Source organism: Antennarius striatus, chromosome 9 (genome assembly GCF_040054535.1).
Source record: "Antennarius striatus isolate MH-2024 chromosome 9, ASM4005453v1, whole genome shotgun sequence".
NCBI lineage: Eukaryota > Metazoa > Chordata > Actinopteri > Lophiiformes > Antennariidae > Antennarius > Antennarius striatus.
In genome coordinates, this window is record NC_090784.1 from 9855001 (window position 1) to 9880000 (window position 25000).

General features: G+C 38.9%; 1 protein-coding gene across 6 annotated transcripts in view; it reads left to right on the forward strand.

Moving 5' to 3' along the window:
- The window catches only part of LOC137601374 (protein MTSS 1-like), a 50287-nt gene that overhangs the window by 2819 nt on the left and 22468 nt on the right, over positions 1-25000 (forward strand). For all 6 annotated transcript variants that reach the window (XM_068323530.1, XM_068323533.1, XM_068323536.1 and 3 more), the window contains exons 2-3: positions 1-21; positions 5674-5747. The exon at positions 1-21 is cut by the window's left edge and continues 41 nt beyond it. In XM_068323530.1, the coding sequence (XP_068179631.1) occupies positions 1-21; positions 5674-5747 (95 nt within the window). The remainder of the gene's footprint in view (positions 22-5673; positions 5748-25000) is intronic.

Genomic DNA, 25000 nt, shown 5'->3' on the forward strand with positions numbered 1-25000 from the left:
TAAACTGCAGTCACAGCTCAGGTGAGAGCGTGTGTGTGTGCACGTACCAAACGTGTGTGCTTCTCTGGGTTTTACTGATAAAGGGAACATCTTTTTTTTTTTAAATACCACCAATGTGAGAAATTTCAATTTGTTACTCCGTTAAAACACAATATTGTGTTTCTGTTAATTTTAGCCATTGTAGACATTAAGCATGTTTCTATGCACACATTTTTATTGCCGGTTGACAAATTATTGTGTTTGGCCAGTTAAATGGGACCAAAAAGTTGTTTTGCTTTATAGTGTTCCTGGTAAAAACTGACTATCGTAGAGACAGTCATACCTGCTGTTGGGCTGCAGGTCAAGTTATTTTTTGTTTTGAAATGAGAAATTAACATAATACAAGAAAGCTTTATTCTTTAATTAGTAGCCCACCAGTTTATAAAACATGTTCCACTGATGCAGGAGGGTGGTGGTGGGGTAAAGGCTGTTCTGCCTCTGACATGGCTGCAGAGATAATGACTGCAAGATCATCATCTTTATAAAAGGACTAACTGGGTAAGATAGGTGGACAGGACAAATGGACAGGACACATTACCATCCAATTAGAGGACAAGACCCTCCTCCATTAAAGAGAAGATAAATTCATATTTTGGCCATGTTATTTCCTTGCGAAATGTCACGTCTGCACTGCTGTGATATACGTCACAGTTCTTTTGCTTGCAGAACGCTGGCAAGCTGTTCGAAATGTCTTACTGGAGATTTTATTTTTGTTCACTGTAAACAAATGGCAGTAAAGAAAAAGCAGGGTGACCTGTGTGTAAAAATGGCTGATAATGATGCTCATTAGCATTGGTGTTGTAGTGACCACCCGCTGGCAGGGCTAGTCCATAATGGCCATTAATGAAATTACAGCACTTTGAATCACAAATTTGTCATACAACTGTCCAACTCCATTATGAAGGCCAGTATGTTTCTTCCACTGAGTCCATTGCTGCTGCTCTTTGGTAGTATCTTGATGGTCAACTGAGTGTTTTACTCTACCGGGACACCAACTAGTTTGTGTTAACTTCAAATAGATGCAATCCATAATTAGGAAACAACTTATTAGGACAGTTATGTGAATAATGATGTTCACTGTAGTTTTTAGAAAGCAAATTAACATTTCCTTGGTGAGGGAAATAGCGCTGTGATTGTTGCATAATTTACATCACACTCCATGTATCCCAAACACCAACTGTCATTCCATCACATGATTTTGTACTTTGTACTGAGTGCTTATACTCAATGTCAGTGTCAGTCCACTGCCAAAAAGATTAGAAGTGGCCTTAGACTAATGAGCAACGACAGCCTACATAAAAGCCTAATCTCTCAACAGTACTTAATACTGGGGGTCATAACGTGTCTCTCGCCACCATTTAGTCTTCTTTTAGCTTGATTTAACTTGTATTTCTCATGCTGTTAATTTGCACAGCTCCTACAAAAATTATTCCGTGTCATCTGCTAACAATAGATGCCAATCCCTGCCACCTCTCGTAGTAGGATTTAAGTGGCCACGTGTCACAAGACAAACAACTTATGACAGCTGAAATAAAAGCTCCTTGTTCAGCAAGTACTACAGATACAAATTTCCTGTGGTCTAAATTATTATCTGATTAACAATACATGGCAGTTCTCTAACCATTTAAGTGTCTACGTGTCCTGAGACAGACTCTCACTGACAGTTCTATAAAGGCTCCGGGATCCAACAATACATTCCAGGGGCCACTCAGTGTGTCATTATTACATTTTCTCATTATAAAAGCTGATTAATGGTGATATGTTATTCAAGTTTCTCAATCATCCTGGGGTCAAATATATGACCCTGTCATGCAAACACTCAGGGGAGCATTTGTGGCCCTGTTGCTAATGTCTGATGGTTCAGAAGTTGTACGTGAATGTGTGTGTCTGCTAAAATGGTTGTATTGACTTCAGAATGTAACATATTTGCGAGACAGTTGTATCCATCCAAACTAGGTCAATGATTATGGATCTGCCTGTTTCCTCTCATCTACAATGAATGGAAATTCAGGGCATTTCATCCATCATAAGGATTCATCAATCATGCCCCTGGTAAAGATCAATTTGTTTTTTAGGAGAGGAGCTTTTTTTATTGTCATTCATAGAAAATGACCGTCTTTCAGACTAGCTGTTCCAAGCAGTCAGCCTGTCCCAGGCAGCTGTTGAGCATACAGTGAACAAGAGTGTGCTGTCTGGATTCGCTCATAATGACCTACAAATAAGCCTTTTTTTAACTCGTCCCCAGTCACTACAAATTTGGCTAAAGTAGCCCTTCTGACGACAGCCTAATCCTCCTCTGTAATCTGTTTTAGGAGTAGGCTACATAGGATTTACACACACACACACACACACACACACACACACACACACACACACACACACACACACACACACACACACACACACACACACACACACACACACACACACACACACACACACACACACACACACACACATACACACACACACACACCAGTACACCCACCGTCCCCTCTTTGCCTGGGTAAATGGCTTGCAGTGATTGCAGCATATACACATGTGTATGTAATGATGTCCTAAAATAGACTACTCTGTAATTTAAAACCTCTTCTTCCATCTCACAAAGCAACTAGAGAAATCAACCAATTGCAATATAGAGGCTGTTCTGTCATTTTTGGTCCAAATACAATGTTTTTGAAACACACACATGTATGTATGCGCATCTACACAGAACAGAGCTATGAAAAAGAAGGCAGGGTGGAATTTAGGCTAAGTGATTTCTAATAACAGTGTTCTTTTAACTCGTCACTGTTTGGTCTCTTTGATGTGTCTTGGTTTGTACAGCTGTGTCAGAGCGTGGTTACATATCGTCCTCCTTCCTCCTGCCTTTGCTCCAGTTAAAGATGTGAAGAAACATGTTAAGAAGAAACATGTTAAAACTTTGTATTTAGCTTATGAACTGTACTTTTACACATATTACATCGCTGTTGAATCACATATCACTATAATATTACAAAACATAGTTTTTGTATGTAAAGACACTGGCCCCTCTTCAAAAGGGGCCAGATTGTTTTAATATTTAGTCTCAGTTTAATACTCTAAGACTCATTGCTTTACAAGACCACTGCAAAGGTTTTCCTTTTGTTATAAAGCCACCATTAGCTTCCTTTCCACCAACATTTCCAGCAGCTTTTGTTTCAGGAAATTTGTTTACCTGATTTAAAGAACTCCTGTAAATTTGTGTGGTTTACATTTCCAGTGTACCTCAGAGTTTTGGAGAAGTTATTTAAATCAGGGTAATGAAGTATGTGGGATTGGCAAATGAAACTGCACTACCCCTCCAGTTCGGTCAAGTGCAGTTGTTTGTCCAGAATTTTCAACTTTTCACAAATTTATTTCAGCAATGTGTGCTACATTTAGCACTGCTAGCTTTTCAGCAGATTCCTTGAATATCTTTGTAAGCAAATATCCTCAAAATACCCTGGACCTAATTGTTCATAGACTTCTCGTTTTGGTCCAGTTTCCAAATGATGACAGCAAAGTACAGCTTGTTGAAATGAAATAAAGTTTGCAACCTCACACCGGCTTAAACGTGACACGGAACACTGCAAGGGTGTTTCGTGTCATTTTTAGCCTGAGGGAAAGCGTATTTTTCTCCAGGTAATTTTGGTGGAAATGCTTTGGGATAAATTATAAAAGATCTGCCTCTGGAAAAAGGGTGTTTTTCAGTCCTACGATGTGAACTGTATGGATGTTGTATTGTTTCTGTGCTGCAGGGTATGTTAGCAGTGATTTTGTTTGTGCATTTTGGTTGGCTATGCACAAAACCAAGATGACCAATCTTCTAAATACAGGGGGAGGCAGATGACGATCATGTCAGGCTCTCTTTTCAGCCTCCTACAGGTCGTGAGTCACATGCATATGATTAAACAGATTGAGGTGTGGAGAATGTATTAAGAAATGTAGCAGTTACCACTTTTATATACCATGCATGTCTCAGCGTCAATATTACCTCAGTTCAATCAAACCTGAATGTCTGTAGACACCATTTAAAGAATACAGTAAATATAGTCCATTAAGACAGTGTCTTTTAAACGAAAAGCAGTTGGTGACAACAGTGCTGAATGTATCATTGCCAGAATGAGAACTGTACTCTGTCTTGATCTATGGTGAGTTTTGACTGGCTGAGTCAAGGCTTTGTGGAGTAGAGATGTTAAAGTCATTTGTCTTGAGTCCAAGATAGGTTTTAAGACCAGTGGCGGCAGTCAGGTCATTGTTGGAGTACTGTAGAAGGCTTGCTGAAGACATTTTTTTATTCTCACTGCAAAAAAAAGTCCTGAGGCATCTCCTGAGGCATGTCAAAATGGAGATTAATCTTGAAAATAGATGGAAGGTAAACTATGATATTTTATTTTTGCTAGACGTGACTGTTTAAGTTGATGGGAGTTGCGAAATGTCATGAATGTGTGCTTAAGTTTTAAAGTTTGGTATTAATCTTGTGATGTCTGTATTTATTACGAGTAATTTTAAACTACTGCACATTGTGCCTCACTAAAAACTAAAATAAGCATCACTAAAGCCATTCTCACATACAGTAAAGATGTTTTAGATTAAATTAAAGGTACACTTAACTGAATGTGATACTGTACTTACATATTCTATGCGATCCATAGACCACCCTGTACATGGTATAAATTAGCAAAGGCAGATATCAGTTGGAGGGTGCTCTGGTGCCTGCGCTGTGCTTAAAATAGAAAGGCATTTGTGTATGCCTGCGTATGTTTCTTTTTCCATTTGCAGGACACACCCTTGGATCGTCTGGTCAGCTCCGTAACAACACCACACTTTTGAACAAAATGCATTAAAAGTTTTTCAGTGATTAAAGGAAATTACTACATTATTGACTCAATGCTAACACATGACTGTATTTTGAAAGTAGACAAAGATTTAGGCATGTAGCCTAAATCTTCTACTCTAAGAATATTTTAAAGAACTTTCAAGACATAACTCACTATCAAAGTCCTTTGCATCATGACTGTCATTTGTACTGGTACTGGACCAGAGCAGGAGGGAACTTCAGTTTCCTTTGTCTTAAAATATGCTTTAAAGAGTATTACTAAAAACTACACCAAGTACTCTTAAGAGCATATAGATGCAAAAGTCAGAACTTGCTTTGTCTGTGAAAGATACCTGTTGATGGAAATTTACAAGTTTTATTCACATTCTTTACCATTCATCAATGGAAGAGAAGTTTTTACAAATTAAGGTACTTAGCGTTTGAAAAAACATGGCTTTTATGACTGAACATTCCTTGGAAACTTTCCAAACAGTTGTGTCTTCTTTAGCATGGATGACTGAGGTAGTCGTGTCTTTGGCAAGGTGATCGTATATCGCACACATCTGGGTATATTTCCTTTCATCCCCATACCTGGGACCTTAATCATGATAAATTTGTTGTGAAAAATATGAGTCAGTGTTTCTAGTGAACTAGTCACTCGTCCACAAATGAGGTAGTCTGCTGGCAGCCAGTGTAGTAAACCATCAGTCAGACAACCAACCAGGTGAGAAGCCAGGATACCAGCAAGATGGTGTCTCTGAAGAGTACAATTTAAATTTTTTTAACTAAAATTATTCCTTCCTTGTTCCTCCTAGGGCGACAGTAGTTGCTGTGGCTGCTCTCCTGGATGCCTTCCAAAAGGTGGCTGACCTGGCTACCAACTCACGAGGTAGGAGGTTTGAGTGAATTTACAGTGATATTCTAAAGAAACGTATTCCTCCTCTGTTTAAACAACTGGTCATTGTTAGGATTGTCTAACACAGAACTGTCAGGGTTAAATCAGGTACCTGTTAATGTGCATGTGTGTCTGGACACCTACTTGTTCGTGTGCTGTGGCAGTCCTGTCTTGGAGGACCTGTGTGTTGTTTGCTTTATTGTATAGGCAGTAAATCCATCAGTGTGCTGTTGGGAGCTCTGCTGCGGCCTTTATTTGTAACCTTCCCTCCTACCCACCCACACCTGTACTCCACATCTGCTACATCTAAACCCTTCTGGTGGGGGCTGGCTCAGCTCATTGTGTGAGTGAGGGGAAAGCCAAAGAATGAGAGATCTCATTCCTCCTTAGCTTTGGCGCTTCCAGCCTTGCTTCTTGCTATTAATAGGATCTGAGGCAGACACACATTCATCACCTCACTTGCTGCACATGAGCAAAAATGGATTAAAGCTATAGTCAGTAAATATGGCATAAATGGAGTTAACAGATACAGTAGAAATGTTTGCCATAATGGAGTTGTATTCAGTGAGTTGGACCATTCTGTCATCTTTTTTTGCTCTTTCATCTCTAACTCTCATCTCTATATATTGTGTCTTAGTTTAACCATGTCGCATAACAAACTTGCCCTTTTTGTGCTCAGTTGTGTGGGCTTCATTGTACACCTGAGCAGAGGGGAGCATAAAGAATGGCTATCTCAGTCACAGGTAGATTATCACGCCAGTGTATAACAATGAGTCTTGATTACCATTATTAAAGATTAGACTTTTCATCAGGGCTGCAGCTGTGCAGGTTTACAAATGTTTTTATTCTGGTGTGCCAAATACTATACCCTCATACTAGTTTCAGTGTAAGAACAATACAAGGAGCAATCTACTGTATATTCTTGTTATACCTGTTTATATTGTATAAATCTGTTTATTGTGCACTTCGTGTTAGTTTTCTTTGTATTAAAAGTTGCTGCTTTATGTGCCTTCGATTGTGCCTTCGAAGTTTTTTGAATTGAACTGAATATTCAGGCAGCAGGATAAAAACACACTTGAGGAGGCATGCTTTTGTCCTGTATAATATATCCACTGTGAAGTAAAACATTAATTTATCAAATTTACTGCTGTATTTTTGTCTCTGCTCATTCTATCTAGTCACTATCTAGCTCACTTCTTCACAGCTGTTCTCAGTGTAGTTGAACCATGAAGGAGGGAATGGCTTTTAATGGTTAGATGTCAAACAACTGCTCAACATTGCTATATATAATGTCTTCTAAATAAAGATATCAGTTCTGTATCCACTTAGTTTTTGGAAATGTCTAACGCATAATTTGATGTCAAAGATGCTGGCAATGTGGTTTTAATAGTAGTTTACCATGGTTCTCAGTACAGTGATTCCTTGTTACTCGCCATTAATGCGTTCCAGGAACCTCCCGCAAAAACTATTCTGCAATATAGCATCAAACAATTTATTTTATTATTTATGATAATTTAAATGTTTATGTACCCTCCCCATACTGATATCAAACCACATTCTACCTGTATTACGTTTTCCCAGATTCTTATAGACTGTTTAAAGCACTGTTGTATCTCACGGACTACCTACTGAAAATCCGCGATGAGGTGAAGCCGTACGTGTTGATGCGCGAATGCGCGAGGGATTACTTTATATTCCAGACAAGACGGGAGAAGATAGGTTAGACCCAACAACAATACACTGTATGTGATTATAACACAGAATTAACTGAGGACTAACTGGCCACCAAACCAAAGTGCACTGTTGCTGCTCTGAATGTACTGTATCTATTAAAGTGTTGTCACGTGCGTGAAATGGACCTTGAAGTGCCCAAGGGAGTTGCCATTCTATGCTATGACGGTATTAGCTTACAGATTGTTCACCTACAAAGCTTTCATGTTAAAGAGTGCCTGCATGGTTTTGTGTCTAGTTCAGATCAGGTGTGGACTGATGGACACCTCATAGCTTGCCAGAGGCTACTGAGACCACATTACAGAAAGACGATGACCTCTTTCCATCATTCTTTCTATCATACTCTATCTTCTGTCCCAGCATCTCCCATATATAAACTTGGTGTATGTGTTTGAATGTGTATGCATGTGTGTCTAAGAGGCTAAAGTGATACTACAAATTCTGTCTTTCTCGTACCACACAGTAGGTACAATAAATGAATAAAGCAACAAATATAAGTATGATAACAGATGTGACAACACACACATTTAAGGCCATTAAGACTCTTGAGAAGGAGTACTAAGCTTTCGGCAACCTTTGTGAGTGCTTGTGCTGCTGGATAGACTTGCAGATATGGGCAGTGATATAGATAGTTACAATAATATCAAAAGAGAGTTGATCACTAGACTCACCAGGGACAGATATTTGAGGGCAACTATGTTTCTTAGTGTTGAGATCAAAGTTACTCTAGAACATTTTATTGCAGTTATCGCTTTAACAGCCTGATAAGACCACTAAAACACACTTATAGGAATTAATGTTTTCAAAGCTTGAACCTTCCTTGTGCATAGTTGTTGAAATTCTAATATGTGAAGTATGCATGACAAATATTCTAAAGCTTTTTAAGGACCTTTCCCTTCTCAGTTCATTTGGTTTGAGATACAGATAAAAACTGAGTTCCATGAACTTCTGGTTGAGCATTTTTCCACAGTAATGACACACGTAAACCCAAAGAAAGACATGTATCTCATGTGTCTCAGTCCTTGAGATATTTTCACTGCAGTCCCTGAATGCACTCTAGCTCTGACAGCCTCTAAAAACTGGACCCCATTCTTGTTCAGATTGTCAGTATGTAATCCAAAAAACAAGATAATAAATTAAACGACTAGTAATAAGTGATTTAAATGCTCATAGCATGAGCTAATCCCTGTGATGTTGTAAAAACCTCTGAGTGAGTTTTGGAAATAGTCCAATAAGATAATGTTGTAATAATTACTGGCTATTTCATTTTGTTAGTTTTTGAGCTGACATCTAAATTGGCTTATTCATGAGAGTCAGATGTATTTACAAAGACAAAAACAGAAGAAGCCCCTTTAAAATTTGGAGGCAGGACTCCTTTTTGTATCACAAGTTAAAATAGTAAGGTTCAGAGGAGACATGAGGACTAAGATGGGAGAATTAATATGATTTTCCAGAAAAAACTCATAATGACAGATGTACTTATGTGCTTTTTTAATTGTCAAAACTGTAATAATAAAGAACAGCTTACTGGTTTACAGTTGAGTAAGATAAAGCAACTGGAATGCCAAGTGGAGAAAGTCTGAATCAAAGAAAGAAAGACTAACTTAAGTCTCCAGACAAAGCCTTTCTTTCCCCCTGTTGTGCCCAATTATTCAAATTCTATTTGAGCTGAAAGTGGACACATAGAAAAAAATTAACCTTTTCTTTCATAGAACACAACAGCATGAGTGTAAATTCGTAGTGTGTGTAAAATGACACTGGAACACGGGAGATATGCACTCACATTCCCAATTAAACACTCACAGTTCTTTACACACAAAAATGAATTCATTCAAAGACATTTACAACCAGTATTAGCCAAACTACTTGCTGCGCTGGTGTTTAGAGCATATGTTTTTATTTTCCTTTTTTCTCTCAGTATGATGAAGTATATTCAGATATGATTTGGCATATCCCATTTGCTTCTCAAATTTACTATCATTCTAGCTGCCTTTTGAAATCTAATATTTTTAAACATTTTGTGACTTTATCTTACTGAAAAACTTATTTTGCCCTTAAATGGACTAGACAAAATGACCATAGGTGGACTGAGCTACTTCTGCCCCTAAATCTTGGATAAAGGGGTGGCGGTAGTTCAGTCCACTAGATCTAGGGTTGTGGACCGGATGGTGGCTGGTTCAAAACTCACGTGAACCAAAAGATTCAAAGTGTGAACTGGGAGTGTGAGGGCTGCCAACCACTCTACCTCCCATTATATGTGTATGTGTGTGTGTGTGTGTGTGTGTGATTGTTTAGAGTAGAAAAAAGTAATTTCCCTACAGGGAACATTAAAGGATTGATTCTTCTTCTTCCTCTTTTTTACTATTAAATTGAAGCTTCAATGTTCCTAACCTTGTTAATATTATTGGAATTTTTGTGTTTCATTTAATGGTCAGGCGGCACGGTGGCGCAGTGGTTAGCGCTGCCGCCTCACAACACGGCGGACCCGGGTTTGAGTCCCGCTCTCCCCATGTCTGCGTGGGTTCTCTCCGGGTTCTCCGGCTTCCTCCCACCTCCAAAAGCATGCGCTTCAGGTTGATTGGCCGTTCCAAATTGCCCGTAGGAAAGAGTGTGTGTGTGCATGGTTGTATGTCTTTGTGTGGCTCCGCGGTGTACTGGCATTGTGCCCGGAGTGTCCCCCGCCTCACGCCCTATGCCGTCGAGATAGGCTCCGGCTCCCCGTGACCCGCTGCGGCGGATACAGCGGTGGTACTCTGAAGATGACATGACATTTAATGGTCATTTAATGGTGGTGAACACCGGAAGTAAGTGATGCCGTCAAGCAGAAGGCGTCTTGTTGAAAAGACAAGACTTTTTGAATTATGGGACCCCGGAGGAAGCTGACGGGTACAGTCATGCCAGGTGTACTGCAGCCCAAGTAGTCGCAGAGGCAAAAGCTTGGGTCTGGGAGGAGTTAGGGGAAGCCATGGAGGAAGACTATCGGTCAGCCTCGAAGAAATTCTGGCAAACTGTTTGGCGCCTCAGGAGGAGAAAGTGGGGCACAGCAAACACTGTTTACAGTAGGAGTGAAGAGCTGCTGACCTCGACTGAGGCTATTGTTGGGGTGTGGGAAGAATACTTTGAGGATCTCCTTAATCCCACTACCATGTCTTACTCAGACTAAGCAGAGGCTGAGGTCTCAGAGGTGGACTCGTCCATCACCCAAGCTGTGACCCAGCTGGATGGATGGATGTATTTAATGGTCACTTTCCTGTTTGGTGTTTGCCATTTCATTCATTTCAGTTGTTGAGGATGAGATTGATAAATTAGGTTTGGTATGTATTATAAAATGGATCAGACAGTTTTCGAACATTGTCTGAAGTACTGGTTGACTGAATTTGTTTTTCAGCAGTGAGTTTATCAAGAAGAGACTTTTTTACCTTCTCAGTACTGGTTAGTCATTTAATAAAATATTTGATAGCGCTGATGTTGGACAGAGCAAAAATTGAATTACCTTAATACGAAACATTTCTGAGACTAGAAATAGGAATTAGAAAGAAGGCCCTTTTTTGGTTGCCGTACCTAAATCAGCTTCAAAGACTTCTCATGATTATTTCAAATTATTTAAAATTGTCTAACCTGTCTTGTTTAATTTTCATTTTGATAAGGGTTTAAATTATGTATGTTCTTATTCCTGAAACGAATTGAATCTTTAAAATTTAAAACCAGTACACTCTTGTGGGTCTTCTGTCTCCTTTGTCATTACTTCCTCATGTCTCTTTCCGTGTACTGCATTTTATTTGACATTACTCTCTGCCCACTTTGTAAGACTATTTGTTGTTCAGAAAATTGACCCTGCCACGAATCTGAAAACATCACATTACAGACATACATCTTTGTCCTTGTACACTGGTTGAAACACACCAGCGTACACCCATAAAGCAATGAAGGAGTCACATCTGCCTTGCAACATCGTGACAGTGTTTGTTCTAATAGCACTAATGGTTTTATTTGATTTAAACTCGTGATTGAACGTTAATGATTTAACATGAGTTGGATCTAGATAGAAGTTGTCAACATACACGGACCATGTCCAGAGACAAGCTTTCGTAATAGGTGTCTGAATTGATTGAAAGAAATATGTCTGCATTCATATTTGATTATATTTAAATTGAAAGCACTATGATTTAATTGAAAAACTCCTTGTTCAAGGCACGCAATAGCAAACAGTGAAATTCATAGTTCCATTCCAAGACTGGAAACAAATCCCTTGGTTATGCATTTATGTGAATGTAGCCGCATGAGAGCACAAGCCAATGTCTTATTGTGTCATCCCAAGCTCTGATAAATACAGAGGGTTGTGTCAGGAAGGGCATCAGATGAAAACTTTTGCCAAATCAAACATGCGAATCAAATCTATGACTTCCATACCGGATCGGTCGAGGCCCGGTTAACAACGACCACCATCGGTGCTGTTCACCTACAGGGTGCAGGTGGAAATTGGACTACTGTTGGTTGAAGAAGGAGAGGAGGAAAGACAGGTTAGATGGAGGCAACTGATTCACTGTGGTGGCCCCTGAAGGGAAAAGCCGAAAGGAGAAGAAGATGCATTTATGTTGATGCATCCCTTAAGTAAATGAAGTGATCAAAAGGGTTCATGTTTGGTAAACGCAATTTTCAGTCAATAAAAGTGTGTTTGCCTCTCAGTTGTAGAGTGAAAATCATCCAAAACATTATCCTTCCTCAACCAGCTTGAACCTACATAATTTTGAAAACCCGTTGCAGCTGGACCTAGAGAGAAGTATAGGTAGAGGACAGGACAAGCAGGGTAACTGTCACAATTTTCTTTCATTTTTTATGATTTCCTTTAAGTAACTGAGTAATTCCAGACCCAAAGCTTTGACACACAACTTGACATTCATTGATTTGAAATTTCAGCATTTTTGTTCTCAACAAAACTAGGCAATGTGATCTTTTTTTCCTACCTCTGAAAATATGAAACTACACTGTTCAATGGCAACATATAAGACAAAGCTCTATTTAGTCCATGAAAAGAGAGCGATAAAGAATGAATAATTGTCTTGTTTCATCAACCACTACATTTTCCATGTCGATCCCTTCTGTCATAGCTTCCCTCTTCATATAATGGGTTTGTCTGTTTGTCTGTGTGTTTCTATGTTATATAGTATACCAGTATAATCTCTTTATGGTATTTCATTCATCAAATGGTGTGAGACAGGGTGAAAAGAGTCAACCACAGTGACTTGGCTGACAGCAAACAGGCTTCTCAGGGAGGACAGGACATTCTGTACAATGTCCAGGTGAGGAGAGCAGTAATACAAGTTTGTGTCTTTTCTAAGAATCAATTATTGTTTTATCAAGAGTATATGGAAGTGATTACACTTAAGTTACAGATTGCAGCAGCATTGTTGCTTATGTTTAAGTTACTAGACTAGACTTGTAGGCAGACAGGGATGTCTCCTTACAAGTTACAAGACAAAGCAAACTGCCTCACTAATTTTGCACAGAGCAGGATTTCCCAGCTTTAAGGCATCATTATTATATTTGTGTGTTTCCATTGACCCGTATAAGGTCGCTCGCTGAGGTGAGAGATCAGAGCATCGGCTCATGCTTTATGTAATCCTCATTTACCATCTATGAGACATTGTGAGGATTTTTAAAATGTCTATATCTGTCTCTTAATTCACATAAAAACAACTTTCTCAGATGACACACAGACACTCATTGTATAAAAATTTAGTTCAGAGTTAAAAAAAATAAAAGTCTGCCTGTATCACAGCTGTCAGGACACTGTCTCTGCATGTAGAGTGTTTCTGTGTACAAATATAGCATGTCAGTATGTCACAGTGTGTCCATATATGTGTGCATGTGGGTGTGGGTGTATGTTTGCCTGTGAATCTATTAATCCCACTGGGTCTGTCAGCAGCTCTAGTGTTGAGTCTGTTAAGACATGTATGAGACTGTAGAGATGAAATAGAGCTGCTACACAGCTAACGTGAAAGAGCTTGTTTCATGTGCTGGGATTTGGACCTAAAATGAGGATTTATTCGTACAAACAAGTTTTCAGCACCAATCCCAGCGGGTTATTCAGATTGCCTTGAGTGAGAATAATTAATCATTTAACATTCCATATCTGTAAAGTTATATAGCATATACACAGTTGAAAAGCTTTTTTATAAAAAAAAACAACACAAAACTGAATAGAAGTTTCTAATCCTGAAGCTAAAACTAATGCAGCATGCTGGCAGAGTTAGTTATTGCCTCACAATAAGATCCCGGGCTAAATTCCACCTGGGGCTTATCTGTCCAGTTTGCATGTTCTCCCTATGTGTGCGTGGGTTCTCTCCAGGTTCTCCCATCACCAAAAACATGAAACTCTGGTGAATTGGTCACTGTAAATTGTCCCTCGCTATGAGTGTGAGCATGAATGGTTTTCTATCTTCTTTAAGGCCCTGCAGTGGGCTGGCATCTCATTCAGTTTGTACCTGAATGAGGTGAGATAGGCTCCAGCAACACCCGCAACCTATATTTTGGATAAAGAAAATGATTGAAGATTGAAATATAGTGTTTTTGGTATTTTCACACCATCCTCTGTTTCCTCTGGCTTAAAAGCCAGTCCCTTTATTGTCATGATCTTGATGTAGCACTATGAACCATGTATACATGTGACAAACCAGTTCTTGCACAGTTCCATTCTTTGGAATAATGCTGTCTTGTTATTCCTGTTAACTTGTTGTCATAATTATGATAATTGCTGTGATCCAGCTACAATTTTATACCACAGTATCCGTCTCTCATACCTGACTACATCTGTTTACAATATGCTTTAATTAAAAAAAAGACAAAACAAAATAAGCTCCACTTGTGTTGACAGAAAACAACACCATGTGTCTGAGCACAGCTACAGCCTTTGTAATGCATTCATTATTTCTGTTCTGCTGCTAATGTGGAGAAAATAAGGCAGTGATGATTTCATTATGTGGGTATGTATGGGACTATTAGTATACGCTGGATGAGACTGCCTTTCCAAATATTCTCATTTTGCAAGGCTGCTTCTAGACATGACAAAGTGGTTGTACTACATCTGGGTGACCTCTCTGTTGTTTAACCTCATTATTTCCAATGCTATCCCTTCTTATATTGAATTCCTAATGTGTCTGCAATAACTTCCAGTCAACAGAGGTGTTTGTTCTTCCCTTTGAACTCCCTGTAGTTTATTTCTAACTCGTTTCATTCATTAGTAAATCCATGTTGTTACATATATGCTTTCCAAATTATCTCTCACTGTTCATTGTTGTGCTAAGTGGTTATTCATTACAAGTGGAGCTGTTAACTCCAGATGTCTGAAGGTTGGCCTCATTCTACTTTCAGTCATCTGCTAATGCACTTGGTGCCACAGTGAGGAAGGGTAAGACAGAAGCGGTCACAACATTTACCTGTAGCTATCAGTGTCACTGATGATATATTCACATTTTTTGTTTCTTTTTAATGTTTCAGCCTTTGTAGCTGATGCTTTATGAATCACAAAAAAGCGGATTTTAGGCTTAAAACTGAGAGTTAAACAGATTTGGATGATAAACGGCAGTATCCATAAAGTATGTTAGAACATTATAGTTTACCAGTGGCTGTGTACAAGAACTACTGTAGTTACTGCTGCTCTCAATTGTGTTTGAGTCTGAATATGTATGAGAAGGCCAAAAACTGCACATGTGTGACAGCCAAAACGCTCACAAATTGTGTGTGTGTGTGTGTGTGTGTGTGTGTGTGTGTGTGTGTGTGTGTGTGTGTGTGTGTGTGTGTGTGTGTGTGTGTGTGTGTGTGTGTGTGTGTGTGTGTGTGTGTGTGTGTATACGTGTGTGTCTATACGTGTGTGTGTCTGAGCGCGCAGTCCCTGAGGCTGTTTCTCAATGAGGCCTCTGTTCCCTCCATACGATGCCTGTAGTGACTCTAGACCATATAATTACTGTGTACTGGCATACATTCAGCCTATTTTAATTGCACTAAAGAGGTTATTCAGTTTCAGAATTTGAAGTAACACTCAGGTTTTATCATGTCCTGTTCCTTTTGAGGTGTTTACAATAACTGTTTACTGTAATTTGAGAGTATTCAGAAGATTTTACCTGAATAAAGATGTACTTTGACTTGATGAGTACAAAGATAGAAGTGACATATTCTCTTCAATGATAATTGGCTTTCTTAAGCCCGTCTAGGACTGCACTGAACCTGAGATGTTCATGGAACAGACATCTGTTTAATTCTGCCTCAGCATGCTCTGAGTGTGATGCCTTAACAGCTCCATTAACAAAATTGTTTTTTTGGTTTTGCCTCTCAGTTCACTCTTATTTTTGTTGCAAAACAGCCTACAATCTTTAACTTGTCAACTTCCCTGAAAGACCTCTGTCATTTCAGTTTCAGTGGAAGACTAGTCTGGCCTTACAGATTTTGTGTCCTCAGTCCAGCCCAAACCTAGATCCTATCCTCCGGAGAGACTCTGTGTCCATCAATCCACCCTTTGTCCACCCTGACCCAAATTCAGTTTCATGCAAAGAACCACAAACTAATTTCACATTGAAACCCACTGTGCTCTTGCACACATGTGAATGCACAGTGCATGTAGAGAGTAAGATGGAATGAAGTGCATCATATTGACACCCGGACAACATATTTCTGAAGCTGGTTTTTTTTTTTTGTGATAGTTTTTTCGCTGCTTTTTTTGAGTTTATGGATGAAACCAAATGAGTCATGTGTCTTATAACTCATTTGCCTTACATTTAATTTTACACCACAAAGCATATTGACATAGAAAATACAATCACTGCCCCTATTATTTAGTAATGGGAATATGTATTAGCTTAATTTGCTCTGTGGATGTGTCCCTCCAGGAGACAGAAATGAATGTTTGAATGACATTTGACAGCAGGCCTAAAACATGACTGTGTTCTAGTCAAAGCAGAGAAACCTCTGTGTGCTTGACTGTACATGTAGTCACGTGTTTGTGCTGTTTGCTCTGTGTTTTGTTTAAACATAGACCTGGTTAGACCAGTGAGCTTTGGATTTGTATCACATGACTTACATGCAAAGACAAATTCAAAACACATTTCTTTAGCACTTATGTCATGTATATTAGTGTGTGTGTGTGTGTGTGTGTGTGTGTGTGTGTGTGTGTGTGTTTTGTCTTTGTGGATGTGTGTCTCCACCTTGAACACAACACTATATTCCAACCTCCAGGCTGTGACCCAACACAGCGAATAACATATTATATATACTGCAATACGTGTCAAGACTTCAGAATTCAGTAAGGAAAGCTTTTTAGAAAAGCCTGCTTCCCTGTTTCATATTGTTTCTCACTTTTTCACCTTCAGTGTCTTTTATTTCACTTCCTCTCTTCTGTTCTTGTCCATCTGTCCTTTGCATCAACACCCTGACTTCCAGTGTGTGTCCAGGCTGTTGAGACCAGGTGCATACGCAGGCGGTCCTTGACAGCATCACTGAAGCGTGTTCTGTTTAGCATCAGGAACCCTCTGCTTGTTTGGAAGTCCTCACAAGGATAGAGAGAAAGATGGAAAATGGAGGAGGACAGAGAGGAAGTTTTACTGAGAGCATTACCATTGAAGGTGAACTTGCACAAGCTTTTACCTCGTTCAGTCATCACATATCACCGGACAATGACTTACTTACAATAACATACCTTAAAATAAGGTAAAGTCATTTAATTTTCTGCATGGTTTTCTTGAGTATTTCTTTTAGAATGATTGTTTTGGAAAATGGTTATGCAGGGACCATGTTCTGAGCTGCCAAACAATTATGCCACATATGCAGTTCTTTAAATAGATTAATGTATGAGTTTTTGTAATTGAGTGTGTGTTGATAAAAGAGTCATTGTTTCAGTTGACAGATGGATAAATTATGGTTAAGTTCACTACTCTGAATTTACTCATTGAGCAGGTTGTCTTAGTGAGCTTTCAGCATCTAGATTGTTCCACATCTTCCCATAGACACTTCATAAAACACTCTGAATGAATGATTTGTTTGTGTGGTGGGGGTCAGCATAAGTGTGTGTGTGTGTGTGTGTGTGTGTGTGTGTGTGTGTGTGTGTGTGTGTGTGTGTGTGTGTGTGTGTGTGTGTGTGTGTGTGTGTGTGTGTGTGTGTGTGTGTGTGTGTGTGTCTGTGTGTGTCTGTGTGTGTCTGTGTCTGTGTGGCTGGATGTCCCCTAACTCAGTCACTTGTGCACTTATATGTACACAGAAAGGCTCACATGTACACAGCACATGGCACATGTACTATGGTGGTCATGATTGCACAGAAGGCCGTATTGTTTTGTATGAAAAACAAGTGTCTCGTGTGTGTATCTGGTTTAAATTATCACCAGTATCTTCTATGGCTAAACGTAAAGGAGAGGTTGTAGTCAGGGCTTTTAATATAGGAAGTTTAGAAGTGAAAGCCATACGTTAGATACTTTTGATGTTATTATGGTCTAGAATTGTCTTAGGCCTGAACCTTATTCTCAATGTATTCATGTCTGTTATCATTCTGCATATTGCTATTTGTTTGTCATAAATGAGTATAAATATGTTATTTAAATACTTTTTTTATCAGCAATTAGTGTTCCATTCTTTTGTCACACTTTTGAACAGCACTTTAATCAAAGTTCATCTCGAAAATATGTATTACATTTTTAAAAAAAATTTTACTTTGAATTTTAGAGTGTCTTCTGAAGATGTTCAAACATTTGTATACCTGTGAAATGAGTTTAATGATTTTAAAATGCAATTCCTCCTTTCTCCTGGAAGGCGGTTTAGGCCTTTAGGTCATTTATTTCCATGTGAGTGTATGCATACATGTCTGACTGACTGCATGTGGCTTCGCTGAGCACTGGCGTTGTGCCCCAGAGTGTACCCTGCCTCATGCCCCAGTTGGCTGGGATAAGCTCCAACGCCCCTTGTCAACAGATGATATTTCCATGTAAAAAAATTATCACATGAAATTATCACAAGAAGAGGATGGATTACTTGATAAATTTCATTAATTGTACACTATTATACTTCACTGGAAGGAGTTAAAGCACATCAAATTCTTTGGTTCTCCAAGGTGAAAATCAATACAAATTAGAATTAATATAAACTCCACTTGAAACATTGTATCAAATTAGACAAGTAAGATACAGTTACATGCCTATTAAAACTATTCAATTGGGTAGAGTCCATGCTTATTCATCATGAACATTATGTGAATGATAGACCCCAGACAGATTTTCAACATTTGCTTCATTGACTGACTCAGTATCAGCCATAACTATCCCCTTCACCTTCTACCCATCTCATTTATCTCTCATTTTCACCCTTTCTCTGCTTTCCTATTCTAAGGCAGCGCCTTTTCACATTAATGTTAACTTAGCCTAATGAACACATAGCCAATTACGTAAATGGTATTATGCTATGAAGGATTAAAAACTTTGGGAAAGGTCTTCTGCTGCTCTCTGCCTTCCCTGAAAATTTATTTGCCTCCCAGTTCCTTTTTTGAGTCAAAATATCCACTGCCAATAGTTTCTAGCCAGGTTATAAACATTTCACTCATTAATTTACATTATATAATACTAGCAATATTCAACATGTACAGTAAACACTATAAAACATATTAGTTCTTTTCTTTTATAGCATTTCTTTGTGTATTTACGGGATGAGTCATGTCTGTTCAACATGTCTGGTAGATAAACCTGTTTTCCAATTTGCACTGAATCAAAAGTAGTACTTCTAATTTCATTGTATGTCTGTGTGGTGGTAATAAATGCTTTCTAATTTCTGATATCAGGTTCACAGTTAAAGCATTAATCATTCTACTAATAATAAACATCTTGTCACGTGTGTTTATGTTGTAACTTACTGACATACGTATCAGAAACCTTTAAATAACAATGGGTGAACTTTTACCATTCCAGTATCATTCACCACTTTTTTACTGGCAAAGGATATCGGAGTAACATAGATAGGAAAATAAGCTTTATATAATTAAACATTTCTCAGATTCTCTAAACAGGGCTTTGAATATATTGAGCAAGAGTTTTTTCTAAGCTTTCTGTGAACATGTGTCTAAAAGAAATTAATTCTCAGTGGGTTTCAAATGTACTTTTTTCACCCGTCCTTCCCCGACTTCACTTCTGTACTTTCTACATATTCACATTGAAACAGTTTTAGATAGTATTTTTGAACTCTTTATTCATTGAAGTATGACAGCTGCATATGTGGTTTTTGATGCTTCTTGTTACTCATGAAGCTTAACCAAATATCAAAAGTGGTACTATGAGATGAGGCATCGTTGAAAGCTAAGTTCATACAAGATGGATATGACACTGTGACTCAGACTAGTTTGCGGAGTTATTGTTGTGTTCGTTATTGCACAAGAATTATAAACCTCCGCCCTCTTCAATGTAAATGATTAACTGTGACCTCAGACTTTTTGCATGTGGGTCTTAACTATACACCAGTGTATATCATATGTTCAATAATTGTAATTAAAAGCTTTAGCGCCTGCTTAAGTCTTTCATGGTTCATGGTTTGATTGCCATTCTGAAGTTGGTGTTGCAGCTGTTTCTCAGCTCTATTACCACAAAAAGGATTTAAATACCGGGAAGAGTCCTAATTAATCATTTCTATCTGTCTGCGGAAAGCGTGTCACAGGAGAGAAAATTAGAGAAAAAGTGGGCCACCAAAGCTCTGAAAAGACCAAGAATTGGCTCCAGGGCAATCTGTTCTCTCTCTCTGTGTTCATATATGACATGTTTAAACCTCTCCATTGATGCTTCCTAATTGGATATACAGTATTCAGAGCAGCAGACATATGGCAGATGTTGAATCTTTACATGCCATGCAGGTTGGCAAGAAAGTTGTGGGAAAGTTGTGGTTAAGTAGTAATGGATGACATCGTGATTGGGCATGAAAGAGACATCCTGAAGGCTTAGTCACTCACAAGCAGAGATGGAGCAACGTTCACCACAAACTGTCAGTAATAAAATTTGAAAGTTTTTGCATTCTTTTTTTTTTCTTTCTTACTTCTCACACAGTATCTCAACACTTTTGGAATTAAACTATTCAACTGATGGGGTGTTTTGTTTACATCATTGATACCTTGAGTGCTGATGATGCAGAAAAGTGTGATTGTGGTGATTTGTATTGGCCAGTGACTGTAAATTAACCTTGTCAGCATAACCCTGTGTATTTGTACATGGACACCCATGCATACTTGCGAATGGGAAATTGGCCCAAAAACATGCGGCCCATAATTCAACCAAAGTCACAAGAACTGAGTGTACTTAAATATGTACCGCTGAAAACCAAGTAATAATTATTAACACATACTTGATAGGGGCTGTGGGAACATATGGGTTGTTTTTTTCTTGTTAGTTATGTTCACATTTTTTGTTGTTGTTATTTTTAATATGCTCTTTGTGTTTTCTTTTGAGACAACACCATGAATCAGATATCTCGATGGAGTCGGCAGAGAACAAGTTGAAAGCTGTAATTCCATCATGTACTTTCCCATGTCATTTATTTTTGTCTTGACTGACCGCCTTTTGAACTGACCAACTGCTTACTGACTGGATTAACTCAAGCAGCATGTTAGCACTGTGGTACTAAATTCACATACAGTAGATATCAGAATAAGAGGGGTGGGAGCAGAGGACTAAGCCAGTATGGAAAGAGACCGCATAAAGCAAAAGGGAACTAAACAAGGAAAGATCTTACTGTACGATAGAGAAGTAGACCTGAGAGAGAGCAGCTTTGAAAAAAACTCGAAGGATTTCAATAAAATAAATGTGATGGGGGAGGGGTGTGAAATACTGCAATGACCTACTTTGTATTTCAATCTGCAGCCAACATGTGCAGTTATGACCTACTGCTGTTAGAGAACAGAAAGCAGTTAGCATAGATTAGCATATCAAGTTTACTCAGTTTAACATTTCTGTTGAGAGATCACCCACTTCACTCTTCCCCTCTTGCGTACCTTTTAATTACTGTTTACATGTTATACTACTATGTTCTCCTGTGCTCATCACTCCGTCTTCAGGCAGATGTTTCTTTTCAGCTCTTTAAAATCTCTGAGATAACACAACTGTAGTTAGTGTTACAGTGCGCTCTCGTTCCTCACGGTTATTGCATTCCAGGAACTACACACGATTAACAAATTCCGCGATAGAGCAACAAACTATTTATCTTATTATTTACGGTAAATTAAATGTTTATGAACCCTCCCCATACTGATATTAAACCATCTTCTATATGTATTACCTTTTCCCACACTCTAATCCACTGTTTAAAGCACTTTTGTGTCTCATGTAAGTCCGAGATTCAAGGAACGGAGCGCACTTCCGGTTGCCGTCAGCCAATAGAATGCACGTACGGTATCACGTTACTGCCTACCAAAAATCTGTGATAAGGTGAAGTCGTGAACATTGATGTGGGAATGCACGAGGGCACACTATACACAAAAGAGAAATTACTTCTTTCTGATGTGGGCACCTCAATACTGTGCTGTGCTTTTTTTCATCTTGTTGGGCATTTTAAAGCAGGGATACTGCTTTCTTAGTCTTACCTGACTCTCATCCATTGCTTCAGTATCCATTCATACCACAATACCGTAAGACAGAAGAGGAGGGGAACAAGAACCCAGGAGTAAGGTAGAGATCTTGGTAACTTCCAGATAGGATGGGAGCAAGAGGTGAATTTGTCTAGCTGATCAACTACAGAACCACACAATGGTGACTTACTGGCATTGTATTACCTTGCATTTGGATGATCATGTCACAAGTGGAAATCTTTTAGGCCCTGCTTCCATGACAGAGTTGGGGGTTTTTTTTAACCAAAATTGTAGATGTTTTGGTAATCAGCCTGCAACACTTAGCATTGTAATTATGCCTTCAATTGTGATTGCATTTCTCTTCCCAGCGAAATATGGAAAACAGTCTGACAAGCCAGTGCTTTTTAATCAACCTAATCTTCAAAGATTGCCAAAGTGACTAAACCAAATTATTCAACAATTTGTCACAGACATCATTTCACAGGTTCATACTGGTTCTCTGAACACTATTGAGGTCCTGTCCACATGATGACAGATTTTTAAAATCTGTCATCTGCAACTTTTTAAAAACGCATCGAAAACGATTCGCGTCCACACGACAGCGTTTTCCAAAAAATCTCCGTCCACACGTAAACGCAGCAGTGAGTTTCCGAAGACAGCTATAAGCATGCCAAACCATTTGGTTGCAGTATTGAGTCAAATTTTATGCAATAGGAATCCTCCGTGTTTTTTTGTCACAACATACGGGCCCATAAATATAACGTCACAGCGGTTTTCGTCGCAGGCAAGACGTCAGCCTTTTTAAAAAGTTGCGGATACGCCGTCCACACGACAACACAGACCACCTCGGCCAGCGTTTTTAAAAGTTGCGTTTTCGTTCTGGATATCTGCGTTGTCGTGTGGACGCAAGGCGTAAACATAACAGAAAAGTTGCGTTTTCAAAAAATTCGTCATCGTGTGGAGGGGGCCTGAGTCTGTTTTTTTTCGGCTCGCCGACACACTTTAACCATCCTCATCTCTGCTTAGTTTACATCAGTTCTACAGTCTGAGGATTCCTCGAAAGAACAAATTTTTTAATCAGTATTTGTACATATGGATTGCTCATTTATCTTTGTTCGCAATCTTATACATACAGCATGCGGCAAGAGTACAATGGAATAACATTACAGGGGTATAGAAAAAGGCTGAAAATGAGATGGGTGAAATGTGTTGATGTGAGTAGAATATAAAAGGAAAGCAGACAAAGATTTGGGAAGAAAGGGAGAGAAAACACAGAAGCACAAGAGCTGGAGGTGATGAGAGAGATGAAGATTGGGAGTGTTACTACTCAGGCTACATTTCTCTGCATAGCAGTGCTCATCTAACACAAATAGGGTGTGCAGTATTTCTCATACGTATTGGGGTTGTCTCTTTTCAGATGCCCCAGTATTATTTCTGCACAAAAATATTCACGTCATTGTTTCAATTGATGTAAACCATCCATCCTTCCGTCGTCCTTTTGTTCTTCCTTTAATGCATTGTGTAGAATAATGGTTAATCAACTCCAGCCCTCTCTGGTGTTTATTATTGACCTACTGTACTTCACTGTCAGGACAGGAATGAGGTTAAAAAATTGTGTTTTACATACATCATATTTACATCTGATTTTTCACAATGTCATTGTCTTGTCAGTGTTGGCACATTTAAATCAATGTAATTTTAGTTTTCATTAATCAATTCCAAACTGTAAACTCACTAAATTTTTTTGTGGTGATGTCATCAATGTATTCCCTCCCCGCTTCCTCTTTCCTCTCACCTTCTCTGCTCATCTTTCTCTTCTCTCTTTTCTGTTGATGACAGCTGTTGGAAGCTGTAGTCAGACAGTCCACAGCTTCTGTGTGTCAGCACTGGTCACACTACAGCAGGTGCGTGTGTGTTAGCTGGCCCACACATTTGTAAGTGTTGTGCCTGTTGAGACTAGACTTGCTGACTGTCGAGTAGTATGTGTGTGTGTGTGTGTGTGTGTGTGTGTGTGTGTGTGTGTGTGTGTGTGTGTGTGTGTGTGTGTGTGTGTGTGTGTGTGTGTGTGTGTGTGTGTGTGTGTGTGTGTGTGTGTGTGTGTGTGTGTGTGTGTGTGTGTGTTGTGGACAGGCAGACAAGCTGTCTCTGTCAGTAGATTGATGAATGAAGAGGTGGTCTTGGGTCTTAAGGACCAGGCCAACTACTAGAGGATGCTATTATAAGACCTTGAACTTGGAGACCAAGCAGAATACTTTCCTGACATAACCAAATATGATACTGATCAATCATTTTAATTATATTCCGTCTAACACTTATTCATTTTTTCCCACTTCCTTCGTGTCCTAGATTCATTGTGTGATCAACTAATTATTGCTTGCCTCTAAGGTCATATGAGTTACACTACATCTTGTGATCATTTGAAGCTGAGTTTCTGGTTATGTGTCTATTGAAACAGCCAGGTGAATTTAAAGAAACTAACACTTGTCTCATACTGTTCATTCCTGCAGCAAGGTATTATCCCTCAGTCTGAAATGCTTCCATTTAGTCCAGTCCAAAGCCTTTCTTTCAAACAAGGTCTTTTCTGATTGGTCACTCAGAGAGATCGGAGTCAGCGTCACTGACCATTTTACCTCAAATGTTGAAATACGATGGCCACATGTTAAAAATATCCAGCAAACGTTGTATTCAGTGCTCATTCCATCACCCCTCTTTTGAAACAACAGCAGACAGTGAGATGGTCAGAAAGTTCTTTGATGATGTGTCAGTAAAAAGTACATGAGTTAGATCTTCACAGCAGCATTCTCTCCCCCTTTGGCTTAGACTTTGGCTTCATAACTCATTTTATGTGCAAGGCATGCATTATTAAACAGTAGAGAAAGAACTGAACTTTGGCAGTAACTGCATTTTTACAAATGTCTGTCAGTCTAATTACTAGTTAATTCAA